This window comes from Mixophyes fleayi, chromosome 10, assembly GCF_038048845.1.
Source record: "Mixophyes fleayi isolate aMixFle1 chromosome 10, aMixFle1.hap1, whole genome shotgun sequence".
Taxonomy (NCBI): domain Eukaryota; kingdom Metazoa; phylum Chordata; class Amphibia; order Anura; family Limnodynastidae; genus Mixophyes; species Mixophyes fleayi.
In genome coordinates this window covers 41,628,567-41,646,652 of record NC_134411.1, presented here as the reverse complement: position 1 = coordinate 41,646,652, position 18,086 = coordinate 41,628,567, and the positions used below count along the sequence as shown (strand labels likewise).

Genomic DNA, 18,086 nt, shown 5'->3' with positions numbered 1-18,086 from the left:
TTCCCTCCCTCGCACAATAAGACTTTCCTCTAGTCTTCAAGCGTTCTCTGAAAACCCACCTCTTCAGACAAGGTTATGATATTCCTCAAACAGATTCTTAATCTCCCTAGGTTACCCTATTACTACCCTCTACACTGCTAACACAAGACAACAACCCTCTGGCCAACATTGCTGTGTGACTGATCACACAGCCCACTCAATACTTTTACCTTTGCATTCTAGCTGGTCCAATGTGCAATATGATGTAGCACATGCCCTTGTGTTTCTAACTCCCATTGTCCTATAGATTGTAAGCTTGTGAGCAGGGTTCTCTTACCTCTGTCTGTATGTATTACCCAGTATTGTTTTATTACTGTTTGTTCCCAATTGTAAAGCGCTACGGAATTTGCTGGCGCTATATAAATAAATGTTGATGATCGATAAATACAATTTTAAAAATTGTTGTGTGGAAATGGAGATGTTGCATATAGCAACCAGCTACATTCTGTCGATTTAGAAAACTAACACAAACCTATTTGTGGTTGCTATGGGCAACATTAGGTTTTGTTCAGTTGCTCATGAAACAGTTCATCTTCCCTGTTCATGTAATTAACTTTTTGTTTTATTATCTTCCAAGTTATTTTATTATTGTAATTTTGTTCATCTTACTTTCCTGGTTTTAGTATGTGGCTATATGTAGTATATGGCTTTTAATTGTAGCGCAATGTTCTCTCTAAATGATGATAATGCTATTGTAAAATTAGGTGTAACATTTTAACAAATTCGCTGAATAGTGTATTGTTACCCAGTAGGCCATTTTCTATGAGTTCAGTTCCATTACAAAAGTGTTACAGTAAGTGTGATGCTTACTAAAGAGAGCCGTTATTTATAATTGATTGTGTGCATCTGACAAAGCTCTGAGCGTTCTTCAGATTGGTGCTCCAGAATAAGCAGGAGATGACGTGAGCGGGGTTAGAACCTGTAGCCAGTCCTAGCATTAGTAATTGAGTTTTGACGACTTTTGTGTGTTCATGTGTAGGTAGTCCAGCGTCCAATGCATTCATCTAAACCTGAGGTGTCCAAACTCAGTCCTCAAGGGCTACCGACAGGTCATGTTTTCAGGATTTATTTAATCATGCACAGGTGAGTTAACCTATTTGGCTGGGTCAGTAATTATCCCACTTGTTCCTACAGACAGAAATCCAGAAAACGTGACCTGTTTTTAGCCATTGATGACTGAGTTTGGGCAACGCTGATCTAAACGTTACCAAGAGCACAGAGTAGGGATGAGAGGCTCCGGACATACTTGTGCAGGAAGATTGGGATGTCATGCACCTCTTGATAATACTAAGTTCACACAAGTAAATCATTGGCACTAAAATGTTACAGGCGATCCAGGGAGGCGAGATACTGATGGGCTATGACTGGCTGAAACTATTGGTAGCATTACATGTGAGGGTCTTTTACAAACTAAGGTTGACCTTATTTAGAACTCAAAATGAATAGCCCTCCTTCCCCCAACTAGTAAAACTGCAGTGGGCATGCACCCAGTATACCTGCAATCTGCTGCTATTGCTTGGGGAGTACTCGTCAGCACCTCTCATTCACACTTCATCTGATCATCAACTTCCTGCCTTCAGACTGCCAACCATTCAGCATGTTCCAGTATATGGTAATAGGAGGCATTCTCAGAGGTGCACAGACGGCAGTTTCACCAATTTGAGGAAGGGGCTCTGTATTCAAATGAGTTCTCCTTTTTATAATAGGTGTTTGTAAACCTATTTTCATTTTATTATGCTGGAATACTTCCTGCTTTAGAGTGGCAATAGTGCGTGGGCGGTATTTCCTCTATATGCAATAACCCACTTTTAATGAATTGATGCTGCATTATATGATAGACCTAGTTAAACAGCCTACGATGGAGATAAACCTATTTGCAGAAGTTCATGGTACACTAAATTAGCAAATAAAGTATCCTAGCTGCCCATTTTTGGACAATTTTAGTGATTATTGGCAACATGAAAAGATCTATTTGCATTTAATAAAGAATGTTTACTAATGACAAATAGCCTGAAATTATTTTTGTATAAAATGTCTCTAATTTATTTTGAGAGTGAAGATTCTTTTTTTTTTTATTCATGTGATAGTTTGTGGGTCACCACACGAATAAATTATTTACAACCTAGAAGTTTGTGTCTTTTTATTTCAAGCACAAATACTAGTGTCATGTATAGGTATGTGAAGTGATATAAAACATGTCATGGTATTTGTTTCTTTAAATGTCATGGTTTCTTTTAATTGGTGCATATTCTCTACATTAGCTGATGTGTATTTACAATTGTGACTTGTGATACATTGCTATAGTTTTGTGTTTGAGGTATACTGTGTCCCCAGTGTGTGTGTGTGTGTGTTTGTGTTGCATTCTTCCTCACTCCCCACAATACAAGACATTGTATTGCAGTCATTTTTTTATTTTAGTCTAAATCTACATTTTCGTAGCTACAATTGGGAGGAAGACCTCCCTCAAAATAATAATCCCTCCCACATCTCAATGACAGCTGCAAATACCAAGGAGGGGCACCCAGGGTCTTCTATACAGAGGGCAGGAATTTAATATACAAGTAGTCTTGGGCTATCTCTACAGTCTATCCAAACTCCAGAGCATTTTCCTGTCTACTCCGCTATGATCCGTTTAGCTGGCCGGGGCCTCTCCCCCTCCACCCGCCGTCTCCTCAGCATTGGACTTGAAGAGAGCTTTGGTTTTCTCCAGGCCGCTGCTAATGGTCTCCCCGACACCCTTTTCTAACAGAAATCCTTCAGAATCAGTCTCAACATCCTCCACACCGGTAATCTTTTCCATGGAGGTCTGAAGAAGACGTATGCAGATTAGAACTGAGGCCTGAAAAGAAAGATTGTATATATGGAATGCTTAGTTGGTGGTATGTGAAATAATTTGATATACATCCTGCATAAAACACACACAAAATAATGTTCAGTATATACTGTGGACAAATTCAGGAACTGGAGACACCGAGACGCTAATCGAAAATTCTGAGGGCATTTAGTTACCCCAAGTGAAATGCACCAGGTTAGGGTTTGACAATGAAAGGGCTGTTTATGAATTTTGTTCACTTTAGATGAATCCCTTCTCAAAAGAACTTGCTCACTTCATACATCAAATAGGTGACCCCCTCCCCCCCCCCTCTCCCTCCTTAATTCCCATTTCCATATAGCTCTGTCGTAGAGATATTCATGACATGTTATACTTGGTGGCATTAATTGTAGTTTGGCACCTGGCTTCAGATAAATTAATCCCAGCAGGCTGAGAAATAGAGCTTGGTCCCAAAAGTCCCCTCCAGCAAGTGTCAGATTATTCCCTTACTGTTCAGTAATTTCTGCTATTGTTTGGGGAGTACTTACCCTGAAAAGCTGCAAGGTTGTAAATTGGATGCTGTTAATTGTGTCTGAGTTTATGTTTAGTTGTGTAGGTATTGGCCAGACAGGGAACACTTTGGATCAAGTTAGCCAGCTTACGCCCTGATTTACTCTGGTCAGAAGGAGTAAACGTGCACCACCCTAATTCCTGCTTGTACCCTTATAAATGGGTGTGATGGCATAAAAATAGGGCACAAGCCAACTAAATAACTTTTTAGTCTGTTACTTGTGCAAACTGCATGGCAGCATGCTTTTGTTCATATACTGAATGGATGCAGGGTAGGATTTCTTGAATTCTTATTTAAAATGTACACATGATTCATATAGTGCAAGTGGCTGACCTTATATCCCTATGACTGCTTCATTCTATTGGTTATAAGAGTTGAAGTTTATGACTAGTTTCATGAGTCACAGAACAAATCTAGAACACGGAGTTGTTTGATAAGAAGGAAGCCATTACTAAAGAAACTCACCTTGAGTCGCAGTAGAATTATGCAAATCTAATGTAGAAACAAGCTGTGCACTGGCCCAAACTGAACCAGTTTTTTTGGGGCCTGTATTCAAGTGCTGTACTTGCTATGAAACCAACATATCACTAAGCGAATAGCATCCCTGATGTAATGAGTGGTGGCTGTGTCATGACATGTGGACATTACTCATTCTCATGATTATGCAAAAGACTAAACTTCGTAAGATTCGCCTTCAGCTACACTGGAGTGACTTCAGTATTTGTGGGATGGCTTGACAGTTGCTGTCCAGCAAGGACAGTCAAATATTGTTTTTTTATATATATATGTGTATATATATATATATATATATATATATATATATATATATATATATATATATATAGTCGCCCTTTGATAGAGGTTTTGCTGCTTGGACGTAAAAAGAAGAAAAACAAACTATAATACAAAAAATATATACATGGTAAGGTTATTCTTCCTTTTTTTATTTTTTTTAAATTGTTTTTTTTAGTTATTTACGTTTAAACTTTACTCTTATTGCATATATGCCTCAATAGCTACAGGAGGCTAAAAGTTATATAGTAGATTGGTATTTGTTTGAAACATGGTGAAACAGACTATGGCTCCCGTAAGAGTTATGTATTGATATAGATAGCAACATTACATGTTGATTATGAAACAAGCATATTTTGGAGGTGTATTCCTCATGGAGTTGCAGGGAAATTCATAGAAGTGATCAAATATATTCTTATTGTATTATATGTATTATTTTTAACTATAATGTCTAATTAAATTGTTTTGAATGTCCTTTGCTAAGGTTGCCAAAATCTAATTTCCCAAACACAGAGTAGGCAAAAGAATAGCCTTTTGCCATTAATCTGCTAAATGGCATATAAAGCTTATTATTCCATATACCTGGTAGTTCCCAACACATAATATATGTATATGTAGGTTTGTCCAGCAGTGCCCAGCATAGTATACTTGGTCACTGCTGGTCATAACTAAAATTATTAATATCACTTACATACTACCTTGCTTATCCTGTAAACTCAACACCAGTATCCAATCACAGTTTACTGAACTGTTTGTTGGAGTTCATGGGCAAGGACAAGGAAATATAGGGCCTCATTCAGAGTTCAGAGCAAAGCAAAAAAAACAAATTTGCTCATGGACAAACCACATTAAGGTGCCAGGGGTGCAAATACTTTTACTTTTTTACATGCAAGAAAAATACTGGCTGCATTTGCATATAGCACACAATAATGGACAGCTTTATTTTTATACTGCAATTTAGACTTTAGCTCAGACACGTCTCTCAACTCTAAATCTGGCCACACATTTTAAATTGCTTAGTGTGCTAACTAATGGCAGCTAAGCATACTATTGTGTAGCTTTGAGCAGGTTTAATTATAGGGGAAATTATATAACTTAACATTTGATAATGATTTTTTTTTAAAAAGCATTTAAAAGTATCTGTTTCTCTGCTCTCATCTTGTACCCGCTCACTAACAGTCACTCAGTATCTAAAACAGGAGCCCTGCATGGACAGGGGCAGCAACCCCTCCTTTCATGAACCACTTTCACCACATACAAGAAATAATGGTTTCAGGCTGGAAGGTCAGTATGGGTACAGGTGAGCCTAATAGGTGTTGAACAACCTCTTTTAAAGGTTAACTTTTTTCAAAAAATGTGTCACGAAGTTGGACAGTTTCATAGCTAAGTAAGGAAGGTGGGTATTGAAAAACCAGGGTACAGATAGGTTGACTAGATAGCTCTTCAGACCGTTAAATGTAATAAAACAAATATATAGAGTGGATATAAAAAGTCCAAACACCCATACTGAAATTGCAGGTATTTGTGATGTAAACCTGAAATCAAGAAAAATCATGTCAGACCTTTTCACCCCTTTGATATGACCTTGAAACCAACAAAGTTCAAGTGCAAAACAAATGGACAATGTTTAGGTAAAATAAGTGAAAATAATAAAAACATAAAATACCCTGGGTGCAAACTGTTATAATGGGGCTGTAGCTGTGCTCAGAGTTAACTAATCTAAATCATGTTCTCCCAGATCTCCAAGACCAACAGCTTCCAACTCGGAGACTTAAACAAACATGACGGTTCTCTGTTCTCTTAATTCTTCTGGTACCAGAATTTAGGGGTTGTCCCTTCTATACAAGGCTGACCCTGCCCATTCTGTGGTACCTCTCATTGCGGATGCTCCCCAATTTTCCCCAGACTCTATTAATACTTCAATAAGTATCTTGAATGCTATCAATCTTCTACCAACTTTTTCCATCTCCCCTTCTCAGTGCGGTCCCTATACATCTTAGGGACACTGCATATTTCTTGTGGTAAACTATTATACCCTCTATGTAGATTTTAATCCTGAGCCTATGACCATGCAAAGTTTAGCACTTTAAATGACCACAATGGCCCTGGGGAAATAATCGAGAGCATTCCTATATTTTTACTTTGCCGTTGTTATGTTTACATTGTATACACTTGTTTCCTTATTACACCCTCTGTTAATGTTTGCCATGGATGTATTTTACTAGACTCTACATATACTTTTATAACATGTGTCTAAACTCCCTTCCCCACCCTAGTGCAGCCACCTTTTAGTCCACTTACAACCCCATACCACTAACAATTTTTGCTATAAACTCTTGGACCCTTATTGGGTTCTTTTCTGTATATGTTCCACCCGGTGAGACTCTCCATAATCTCCCCATGCCCCCCTAGTGCCTCCTGATGACCTATTTACTAACTTAGAATATAGTATCTCTCCCCAGTGTCACTACAGAAGCCTTGGCCTTTATTGTAACATGGCAGTCCACCCGCTCCCTCCCAGACCCTCTAGATCTAATACACGGGTGCCTACATTGCCCCCTGGTACTGAGGACATATCAAGCTACCTTTCTAACCATCGCACATGAGTCTTAGACTACTTTCATTTAATATTAAAGGGATTAATAGCCCTGAGAAAAGTTAGAACCTTTTTTGCATACTGAAACTAAACTAGGGTGAGCTGAACTTTGTTCAGAAGACCTATTTCGTACTACGCCTGTGACCCAAAACTAAAAAAAGAGAGGGGTGGCAATTGCCACCTAACACTTGAGCTGATCAACTCTCTTTCCCAGATAAAAAAAAGGCTGTTACTTAATCTTAGTAGGAAAATGAAATAACAGATTATGTACTATAGTTAATGTTTATGGCCCTAATTAAAGCCAACATTATTTTTTTAATAAGCTAGATTGACTCATATCTCAAATTAGAAAAGGGGAACTTCTTGATGTCAGAGACGTCAATGCAGCACCAACCAATACCTTGCACAGGTCTACCCCTGGTGTTGCCTCCCCTAGTAGATCAGATCTCCCTCCTAAATCTCATGACTCCTAAAATAATCTCTAACCTCTATACTCTCCAGTCCACAATTTTTACTCCTGAATAGATATGATCCTGCTTATCTATGACCTAACCCTGAATACGAAATGGGCCCAGGTCCATCTATTAGTTTAGTGGGATCATGCCCCTATATCTATAGACCTTTCCCATTTGGTGCGTCGTCCTTGGCTTATGACATGGTACCTCAATAAAACACTCCTACACAACAGTGAGGTATCAATGATATCCCTGAATTGTCCCAATCTGTTATTTATATAGCTCATAAAGTGGTCCTACATCTGATCAGTATGGCTTTTAAACAGAAGAAGGCCAACTCCAGACTATAAACTAACCACAAGCTTGACCCAGACCCACACACTCTTGCAGACCTCAATAAATCTGAATTTGACCTCCTTTTATCAAACTAAATGCCAAAATCCTTATGTGGCTAAATCAAACTTTTTATGAAAAGGGGGACAAACCGGATACTGGCCTCAAGGTTGAGGTTGGCAAAAACCAAAAAACATGATAATCAACCCACAGATTTCCTAATCAACAGGTTTCTTGCCAAGTTCCATCTGTCTAAACCACCCCAATGCTCAGCAGAGTATTTGAGCAAAGAAAGTACGCTAGAGGAAATAAGTCACCATGAAAGGTCCCTGGCCCAGGTGGATTTTCTGCTGTATTTTAGAAGAAATTTTCAAATCTGCTGTCCCACTGTCTGTACTTATTCAACAAAATCCTAAAAGGGGACCCATTCACCAGCAAACTGTAGTGATCCACAAGGAAGGAAAAGACCAACACAACTGCGTTTGATACAGGCCTATCTCACTCCTTCATAACAATGTAAAAGTACCCCATCTGATAAAATGTACATCCACAATGGGACCGGTCAGGTCTGTCCCTTTAATATTTGCCCTAGTGATTGAACCAATAGCATTGGACCACAACATTCAGTCTCTTTGAGGCTCTGGTGGCAAAGGAGCCATGGATATTTCTCTTGTGCTTTCCACCCCAGGCCCTTACAAATTCTCCAAGATATTTGCATCACACATTTTAGTGTTAGCACAGGGTCTATTAGCTAATAATTGAAAAAAAACACCTTATTTATTCTCGGCTCTCAAAAAAACCCAAATGGCAGATGGCAGCAATGGAGAAAATCACCTACTACCTCCATGACAAGGGCCATGTTTTCGGACAAGGCTGAGAAGACTTCCTGGCTCTTCTTGGAGAGCATGTCTCAACCCTCTTCCTCAAACCCTTGATCTACCTCCCTTGACCATGTGTGATGGGAGACCTACGAATATTTTTCTACAGAATTTCCAAAGGCACCTTCTTCCTTTCCCTAATTGAGGACTATAAGGACACTGCATGTTCTACTATCAGTGTTGTATGGTGTGATGAGATCAATATTGAACTTTTTGGCCTTAATTCTAGATTATAGGTTAGGCGCAAAGACAGCACAGCTCATCACCCAAAGAACACTATTCCAAATATGCAGCATGCAGGTGGCAGCACCATGTTTAGAGGCTACTTTTCTCCTGCTGGGACAGGAGGCTCTACCTAGGATAGAGGTCATAATGAATAGATCCAAATATCAAAACAGCTGGCACAAAACCTGCTGGTCTCTGTCAGATAGCTGAAGATGCTGAATTTTACAGTCCAACACGATAACAATCCAAAGCACATGTCCAAGTCAACCAAGGAATGTGTTCAGAAAAGGAAGACCAAAGTCATGGAATGGCCCAGTTGAAAACCAGTGAGTGAATGTATTAAGCTGTGAGTTTCCGGTGGGTTTGAAATGGGGGCGATATGTCCTATAGCAACCAATCAGGTTGTAGTTTTCATTTATTTAGCACATTGTATAAAATGAGAGCCAGAATCTGATTGGTTGCTATAGGCAACATCTTCACTTTTCAAACCAGCTGGAAACTCTCAGCTTGATACATCTATCCCCAGATCTCAATCCCACTGAAAACATGTGGAATGACCAATAGAGGGCTATGTACAGGAGATCCCCTTGCAATTTGATGGACCTTGAACTTTTTTTGCAGGGAATAATGGGATAGATTTGCAATGTCCAGGGGCTATATTTACTAAACTGTGGGTTTGAAAAAGTGGGGATGTTACCTATAGCAACCAATCAGATTCTAGCTATCATTTTGTAGAATGTACTAAATAAATGAGAACTAGAATTTGGTTGCTATAGGCAACATCTCCACTTTTTCAAACCCGAAGTGTAGTAAATGTATCCCCCAGGTGTGCAAAATAGATAGAAATTTATTCAAAAACAATCACTGCTATAATAAAAGCAAAAGGTGCTTCCACCAATAGTTTAGGCGTGTGCATACTGATGGAACCAGGGTATTGTAGGTTTTTTATTTTCACTTCTTTTTCCTAAAAATTGTCTATTTGTTTTTCACTTTAATTTTTTGGGTTGCAAGGGCAAATTAAATGTGGAAAAAGGTTTGGCATGATTTAAATTGATTTCAGGCTTTACATGCTAAACACCTGCAATTTCAATAAAGGTGTGTAGACTTTTTATATCCACTGTATCAGAAAGCATTTTTCCCTCAATAAGCAGAAGAAAATGAATAACACACAATTGTAAAATCATATCAAATGGTAGCGATCAACAAAACCACTGTTTTATATCCAGTATGCCAGCATTGATAGATTCAGTGTAACTTGGATGTAACAGCAGATGAAATGTTAGCCAAAATTAAATCCATGTTACTCAGAATCAAACAGTTTGTACATTTCCACTCAGTATAAAACCTGTTCAATACTGACCTATATGAACATACAGAGGTATTTTTACGTACCAGTAATTTGAAAAGTAAGGTGTTTAGGGGGGTTTGTATTAGAATATTAGGGTATGGAAAATAACTTAGTAAGACTTTCCAAATGGCGGAGCATATCAAATGCTTAGCACTTTTCTTATGTACTCTGTTAATCCTTTATATGTTTATTTTTTATTTTGTGTTTTTATTCTGCAACAATAAGCACTTTGAGTCCTATTGAGAGAAAAGTGTTATATAAATAAAATTATTATTATTGGTTATCTATGAAAGATATATACAAACAGACAACATACATAAACATTTTGTAAATTTAATTTTTGTTATAAAACTGTAGGTTTTTATATTCATCACGCTACATAAATGTTTGATAGGTGTCATCTTCTCCGGGAATTTATTCATGAAAATATAAACAGAATTGCTCAGTATGCCACATCACCAAACCTACATTGTACAGCACAGACTCCAAATTGGCCTAGGTAATCACATGACAATACACTAACTAGCTCAGGTCTAGTGTGATTTTAAAGACCCGATGACCTACTTCACTGACTTGGACAGCTATTTGCAAGTTGGTCCCTGATTCTTTTTTAGCGTACTTGTCCACCCGAGAAAAGTGATACGTGAAATATCCAAAGTGTTTATACATAAATAAATATGTCCATCCTGCATGGCATATTGGAAAGAGATGTTTCTGTACATTGCATCAGAGTGTGAGTGACAGGCTCACACTCTTGCTTCACAGTCTGCTCTATGTGCATTGATGGATTCATTGTTCAACCTGTCATGTTGTGCTTTGCAGTTTGAGATTTTTGTACTTCGTATTATCCACTTAGGAAACTGTACTAAATATGGTGTGGCTTCAACTGTCTGTAAAGTAGGGGGGTAGTATAAGTGTAAAGACTGTTATTTCCCTTTGTTCTTTATATCTGAAATGTTTTGGGCATCACACAATGCTATTTTTTGTACATTTTGTTAACTACCAATGTTTGTCCTTATTTAGTCATTAATATTGGTCATTTACAAAGTACTCACTGCTTTGTCACTATTGCTCCTCTATTTTAGTTATGAGGCAGAACTGGTTTTTTTTCTCACCTGTATAAGAAAGAATAGGGTGACAGCGGCCCCATTCGTGGCCATAATTCCAGTGTAGGAGCTTAGTAAGGCCTCCCGGCAGCCCCTCACCCAGATGTTTAGCTCGTCCGTCTGGTAACTGTAGCTGTAATGGGCTGAGTTATTGGTTATCTGCAGCTGGATGCAAGGTCTGGGAGAGTTGGGGTTACAACAGCTGAAGGGGACACTGTCCATCAGGTATCTGCCATCCACATTGCTTTTAATTCGACTGCACAGGGAACAAGAATAAGAGAGGTTGATGGGAGGACATAATAAAATGTAAGCAGATCATGGAAGAATGTTAGACATCAAAGAAGTGCATCCAGTTTTAGCTTTAGTTACTATAGTAGCAATCTAAATATTGAACAATTACACAATATGGTATCTCTGCAAGACAGTAAGGTTACCCATTTTCCACTTCCTCATTTACAATCTTAGTAACAGTGTCGGTTAACATTTAGAAGTGCACTGAAAATGCCTTTGAATATTTTGTCTAACTTATAATCTTATGAGCAGGGCTGAATTTACATCCCTGATGCTACTGATGGGTATCTCTGCTCACTGCCTTGCAGATGGAATCATCAGTAAAATAAGCTACTGGTTACATAGCGGTAGCTAAAAATGTGATTTCATGTTTTCTTTGTCTCCATGTGACTAATGATAATGGCCTAGTATATCTAACTATTATTCCAACCATGCTTAGCAGTATTAGATAAAAAATATAGTACATGTTTGAATAAATGCAGCGATATGTAGTTTAATATCGCTACAGTTCTGCTCTACCAGACAGTAATATAGGTATCCACTGGGAAGCCTATAGGTCCCTGCTTTAAAGGATACCAACAGCAGATTAAATACTCCTGACACAATTGCTTTACAGTGGCAGATGGTATGTGGCTTTTAATTACCAATCCTGTATATAATCATTATACTTTAAGGATGTAACTGTGTATGTCACACTTTTTATTGATGTCAACAGTCAAATATATTCATTTCCTAACAAAATTATAACTCACTCTTTGACTTCCTTGGAGGAGAAGTCCAGGTAGCGATTGCTGATCCACTGTACCTCAAACCAGTCTCTGTAGTGGTTGTTCCCACAGCATTGGAAGTCCATTTGTAACTTGTCCATTGTCCTCTTCTGGTAACAACGGCCTGGAGTGTCAGTGTCCTTGTAGAACCTGATTCCATTTTTCAAACCTATCTTCAGAGATTCTTCCAAACTTCCTCTCATTACGACACTGAGGAACAAAGCGGCCAAGCAAACCAAACAGCTCAGGATAGACAGGAAGAAGTAAGGGAGCATGAATGGCTTCCATTTGGGATATTTGGCCATATCAAGTGAGTCCTGACTGATCTTCCCTGCTAACAGACCAAGGATGACTCCCACAAGTCCAGCCGATATTACAGTGTTGGGAACAGCATGAGCCACGGTATTGTCCATCACTTCATTGTGTATCCATAGTTGCACCTTGAGATAGATCCCCAATCCAAAGGTCAGGCACCCTACTAGGACACTGACCCATGAGAGAAGCCATAGAGTTTGAGCAAGTTTCACCCTTTTCTGAAAAGTAAATTTGGCCTTGAAGAGGGCCATCCTGAAGGGGGTTGTAGAGAAGGGGATCGACGAACCCCTTCTTATTAGGGGGGTAGGATTTTGGGGGTGAGAGAGACAGAGACCCAACGGTTTTCAGTGCAAGACAAGGTAGCAGAGAGAGTAAGAGATGGAAAGAGAATCGGATTACCTAGTGAATAATCCAGGACTCAGCTATTTCTACTGACAATCGCTCATTAACGCTCTCCCCTCCTGCCCTGCTGTTTTTTTGTGAACCTGTCTCTTCTCCAACCCCCATTTCTATCTTTTCAATCATTGTTTTTGTCTTTCCATGATTCAATCAATGTTGTATCTTACATTACCGTTCTGATAGCTAACCAAGAAACACCCAAATATTATAAACTATAGATTTTATTTACAATTAAACATGTGTAGTAATAATAGTGTCTCATTTAACAACAGTCTTATTTGTAAACTCTTCAGGTTATAGACACCAAATGTTTCTATGTTCCTGTCTCTTGTCTGTAGCTAGTTCTTTTGCTTTGAACTCTGAACAGCAGCAAGTGCTCTAATGACACTTTACAGATAAGGAATTAAGGATAGCCACAAACTGCGTTTGAATGTTTCATAAAGAATGTACAGGTGCTTATTATTTGCATTAGACTTTATTGTGCATACATGCAGTCATTAGGCTTTTCCTCTCACAGTCATCCTATTATAAGTGTCTTGTTCTTGTCTGACAGGTATCTCCTCCCTGATTACCACAGACGCAATCTTGTTAACAGCTGCCAGGTCTCTAATTCCATAATGACCCTGTTAGCAGCTTGTCTGTTTCACACCCATCTCCTCCACACCCTGTGACTGTTACTTTCTCTCTCGCTCTGTCACTTTCACTGCATCCTGCTACCTGTGTGTCTGACTCTGTCACATACACTCTCTCTGCACACATGACTTGTGGCTGTAAGGGGTTAATCACAATCTTGTGCTCGCTTTATACACGAATCACACAATTGTGTGAAATCACATCCCAGTCCATACACACTAAACGACGATGGACAACCTGATACACTTCGAGAGCAGCAGGTTCAGTCCTCTAACCTTCAAGAGGGCTGCACAGTACCCTTAACCTCCTAAATATTAAATAAGATAGGTTATAAGAAACCAATCTGACAATTCAATGACAGGCTGGGTACAAACTACAGTGTTTTCAGACCATAAACAGCCAATCACACGACAACAAGCCCAACATCCCACTACTGTGTACACTGCAATGAAGAACGATTCGTTCCAAACCTCATCATATCGTTTAGTTTGATTTTTAAAGTGAACGAAAAATCGCATTCTATGATGAAACAATGTTGTTCCAATTTTGCAGGGTGTATGCACGGCCGGCAGTGTCCATAGATCTCTATGGGGCAGCACGTGGCTTAGTGGTTAGCACTTCTGCCTCACAGCACTGGGGTCATGAGTTCAATTCCCGACAATGGCCTTATCTGTGTGGAGTTTGTATGTTCTCCTCGTGTTTGCATAGGTTTTCAGCGGGTGCTCCGGTTTCCTCCCACACTCCAAAAACATACTAGTAAGTTAATTGGCTGCTATCAAATTGACCCTAGTCTGTCTCTCTCTGTCTGTGTGTGTATGTTAGGAAATTTAGACTGTAAGCTCCAATGAGGCAGGGACTGATCTGAGTGAGTTCTCTGTACAGCGCTGTGAAATTAGTGGCGCTATATAAATAGCTGCTGATGATGATAATGGAGTGTGCGGTGTCACAATCTTTTCAGACGACAGTTATGACAGATGAAGAGCACAGATCTGAAGATAAGTCATGTAAAATGTGTTTAGTGTTGCACATGAATCGGCATGCTGATCAGGACTTTTCTTTTAATCATTGGTAAAATTGCTAAGGCTATCGCATCAGGAGACATTTTGCATAGTTTGTACCAAGCCTTATGGAATGTAAAGGTGGGATAAGGACCGAAAGGGTATAAAGAAGGAAAGAGTGAAGTCAGGCAAGGCTCCATGTGTCACTCATTAGGACCACCTGTTACTCCTCACTGCTGTAAACCATGCAGCTAGAAAATAAAGCAACTGGGTGTCTTTAGGAGTGCTCCACAAAATTTAGCACATACATACAATCTAGCACATTGCTATCCAGCAGTTAAAGGACTAACAAGGTCAAGCAACAATTATTCCTTAAGAAAGGCTTGTGAATTAATTTAGAGTATCAAGGACACCATTTATTAAAGTATTTAGCTGTAATGTAAAAAGTACAGTGCTTATATGAGAAAAAGGTTATAAAAATAACCAGGGTCAAATTAACAATGGACGTGATGGGGCTGCAGCCCCAGGCCTCACCACAGAAATAGGCCCATGCCAGTCAGAAAGGGAAAAAAAAAAAAAAAATTTTGTGAGGGCACCTGGCGCAGAGAGGAGAAGGGGGGGGGGGGTATGGGGTGATGAGCAAGGTAGTGATGCAGACTGGTTGCCAAGGGACCGTGCCGTCATTGGACAGCAACAGGCATCCAATCGCGAGGCTGCCTGTTGCTGAGTGGGGTGAGGGCTGCGCCTACAGAGGCTGTGGTGTGACTCGAGCTGTACCAACTTCCACCCAGTCCCAGACGGAGGTCAGCGGTGCTCAGCACAACAGGTAGGAACAATTTATTTTTACAGGGGATATGTGACAAAAGGTCCAACAGTGCATATGTGACAACAGGAGATATGTGATAACGGAATATGTGAAAACAGGCCCAACAAGGGATAGGTTGAAAATATAATATGCATGTGTAAATGGCCCATGTATATTAGCATAGGAATCAGTTCCTTTTCTTACAACAGAATTACCAACTTTTACCATGGAGATTACATCCTAGTGCCATTGACAGTTAACTGTGCTTGACTATTTGTATTTTGAAGCTCTCTGTATTGTGTGGCGGTGACAAGGGTGCTATGTGTTGTATGGTGGTCACAAGGGTGCTACATATTGCCTGGTGGTCACAAGGGTGCTGTGTATTGTGTTGTAGTCACAAGGGTTCTATGTATTTTGTGGCGGTCACAAGCGTGTTGTGTTGTCTGCTGCTGCTGTAGCACAACCACTTCAATGTTGGATATGCTGTGCATTCAGAGATCTCTTCTACATACCACCCATGGTTAATTGAGTTACTGTCGTCTTCCTGTCAGTTGGAACCAGGCTGGCCATTCTCGTCTGACATCTCTCATTAGCAAGGCATTTCCATCCACAGAACTGCTGCTCAATGAATGTTTTTTGGTTTTGGTTTTGAGCACCGTTCTCTGTAAACACTAGAAACTGTTGTGTATAAAAATCGCAAGAGATCAGCAGTCTCTGAGGTACTCAAACAACCCGTATGGCACCAACAATCATTCCACAGTAAAAGTCACTTAGATCACATTTCTTCTCTATTCTGGTGTTTAGTCTGAACAACAATTGCAATTTTTGACCATGTCTGTATGCTTTTATGCATTGAGTTTCTGCCACATGAATGGCTGATTCAATATTTGCTTTAACTAGCAGGTGTTCAGGTATACCTAATAAAGTTAGAAGCAGAGCATTGTCCAAAATGACTTGGTATGCTGAAGCATTAAGATTGTCTTTCACTGGAGATAAGGAGCCTAGTCCAAAACCTGACAAACAGCCCCATACCATACCATATTGCAAAGATGACATCCTATCACAGTACCACGCTTGAAGTCACTGACGTCTTCAGAACAACCCATTTTGTATCACAAAGGTTTGCAAACGGAGACTGCATGGCTAGGTGCTGGATTTTATACACCTCTGGCAAGTGGTCTGATTGAAACACCTCAATTCAATAATATATGTGTGCTATTTATGAATATTCAACACATTTACTCTTATTATTAAACAGCCTTTCTGTTACCCTACTAAAATTTTGGCTGATGTGTATTAAGAATTTACATATTTTTTGACTCATTTGCTACAGTTTGAGTTACCATTTTCAGGGTTCATACTTTACCATTATTTCTTTGTTGCAGATTTTTGAACAGTAGAACTGTGACGTTTTCAAATTGTTCCACAATGTGAAATATGTGAAATGTGTCACATTGAAAATCATGGTAAACCTAAATGTTATTATTTCCAAATAACCTGTAGTAAGAGTAAGCTGTGTGGAGCCTTTGATGACATGTAATAAAGGCCCTGATGTAAGAGCTAGCCTTGTTAGAAATACACCTTGCTACAGTGAAGAAATATTATATTCCCGCTGCAAGTGCACACACAAACAACTGCAAGATACTGTAATTAATTAATCTGTTCTAACATATTGGAAAGCTCCGGCTTGTAGTTCAATCCTGTGCCCATGTAGTTCTGAAGTGAAGGTGTAATTCTTTAAGTGAACCCTTACCTTCTTTCACTAGACATTACATGGGAAGTTGCATTCTGACATACCACCCAACGTTTGTACCTCTGGCAGTGGGACAGGGGTGTGGCCACAGGCGGGCCTGCCTAGCGCTTTTGAAGCACAAGGCTGCCCAGTTCTGTCCTCCCCTCCAAACCCCTTCATTGCTGTGCACCCAATCACCGCTGCTCTGCCATGCAGAGCAGTAGTTAACAGAATCTCCCCCAACCTTCACACCTATCGGTAGGGCGGCTGCACACTGTGAGCAGGTCCGTTCGGCAGTGACAGGCAGGGACAATGTGCTGCCCGGCTGCTCTGATTGTGCAGTCGGGCAGCACATTGTCCCTGCCTGTCACTGCCGAACGGACCTGCACACAGTGTGCAGCCGTCGGCAGTAAGCCACTGCTAGGGGGTGGGGCGATTGCCCCGATCACCCCCCCTGGATCCGCCACTGTGTGCAGGAACGGCAAGAGAAATTTGGGGCCTGGGTACAGAGAACTTTTGGGGCCCCCCTCCATAGATGAGTAGAAAACAACTGTGTGCCGAAAAAGGCGTGACCACATTGTGCTGGGGGCGTGGTCTACATGGGGCTTTGATACATATATTGTAATAAAACATGACGTTTATTACGCCCTCCCAGCCACATTATGACACTCCCAGCCCACTATACTTATCTATGCTTCTGGTGCTGCTGACATCCATCAGGGTGGGAACTTCCTGTAGAGTGAGCAGGGAAGCTCTTTGTCTCACGAGATTACCAAATCTTGTGATACTTAGAGCTCCTCGGCTTGCTGCAGGCTGTGTGCTGTCCAGGGACTAACCAGAGCTGGATTAAGGCTCGGGGGGCCCAGAGTATTTAAGACAGCAGGGCCCCTATTATTTAACACGGTAATCATTTTAAACAAATACATAGGCAATACTGTGTGCGCTACTGTTAGAAACACACAGCTCTGCCTTCACAAGCAGTATGTTGTGA

The 18,086-nt window shown here is 40.0% G+C and overlaps 1 protein-coding gene across 1 annotated transcript; it reads right to left on the bottom strand.

Annotated features, from left to right (window-relative positions):
- Nucleotides 1-2,429: 2,429 nt before the first annotated feature.
- On the bottom strand, nucleotides 2,430-12,921 carry ROM1 (retinal outer segment membrane protein 1). Its single transcript, XM_075188572.1, has 3 exons — nucleotides 12,199-12,921; nucleotides 11,165-11,411; nucleotides 2,430-2,878 (listed from the first exon to the last, which is right to left on the bottom strand). Exons 1-3 carry the CDS (start codon nucleotides 12,777-12,779, stop codon nucleotides 2,672-2,674), a joined length of 1,035 nt encoding a protein of 344 aa, XP_075044673.1. The 5' UTR covers nucleotides 12,780-12,921; the 3' UTR covers nucleotides 2,430-2,671.
- Between the last annotated feature and the right edge of the window lie 5,165 nt (nucleotides 12,922-18,086).

Bases quoted from the DNA above. Each gene is read 5' to 3' on its own strand.
- ROM1 (XM_075188572.1), bottom strand. From the start codon at position 12,779: ATGGCCCTCTTCAAGGCCAAATTTACTTTTCAGAAAAGGGTGAAACTT. The intron at 11,412-12,198 runs GTGAGTTATAAT...TTCCCTGTGCAG, and splicing joins TCCTCCAAGGAAGTCAAAGA to TCGAATTAAAAGCAATGTGG. The intron at 2,879-11,164 runs GTGAGAAAAAAA...CTTTCTTTTCAG, and splicing joins CCCTATTCTTTCTTATACAG to GCCTCAGTTCTAATCTGCAT.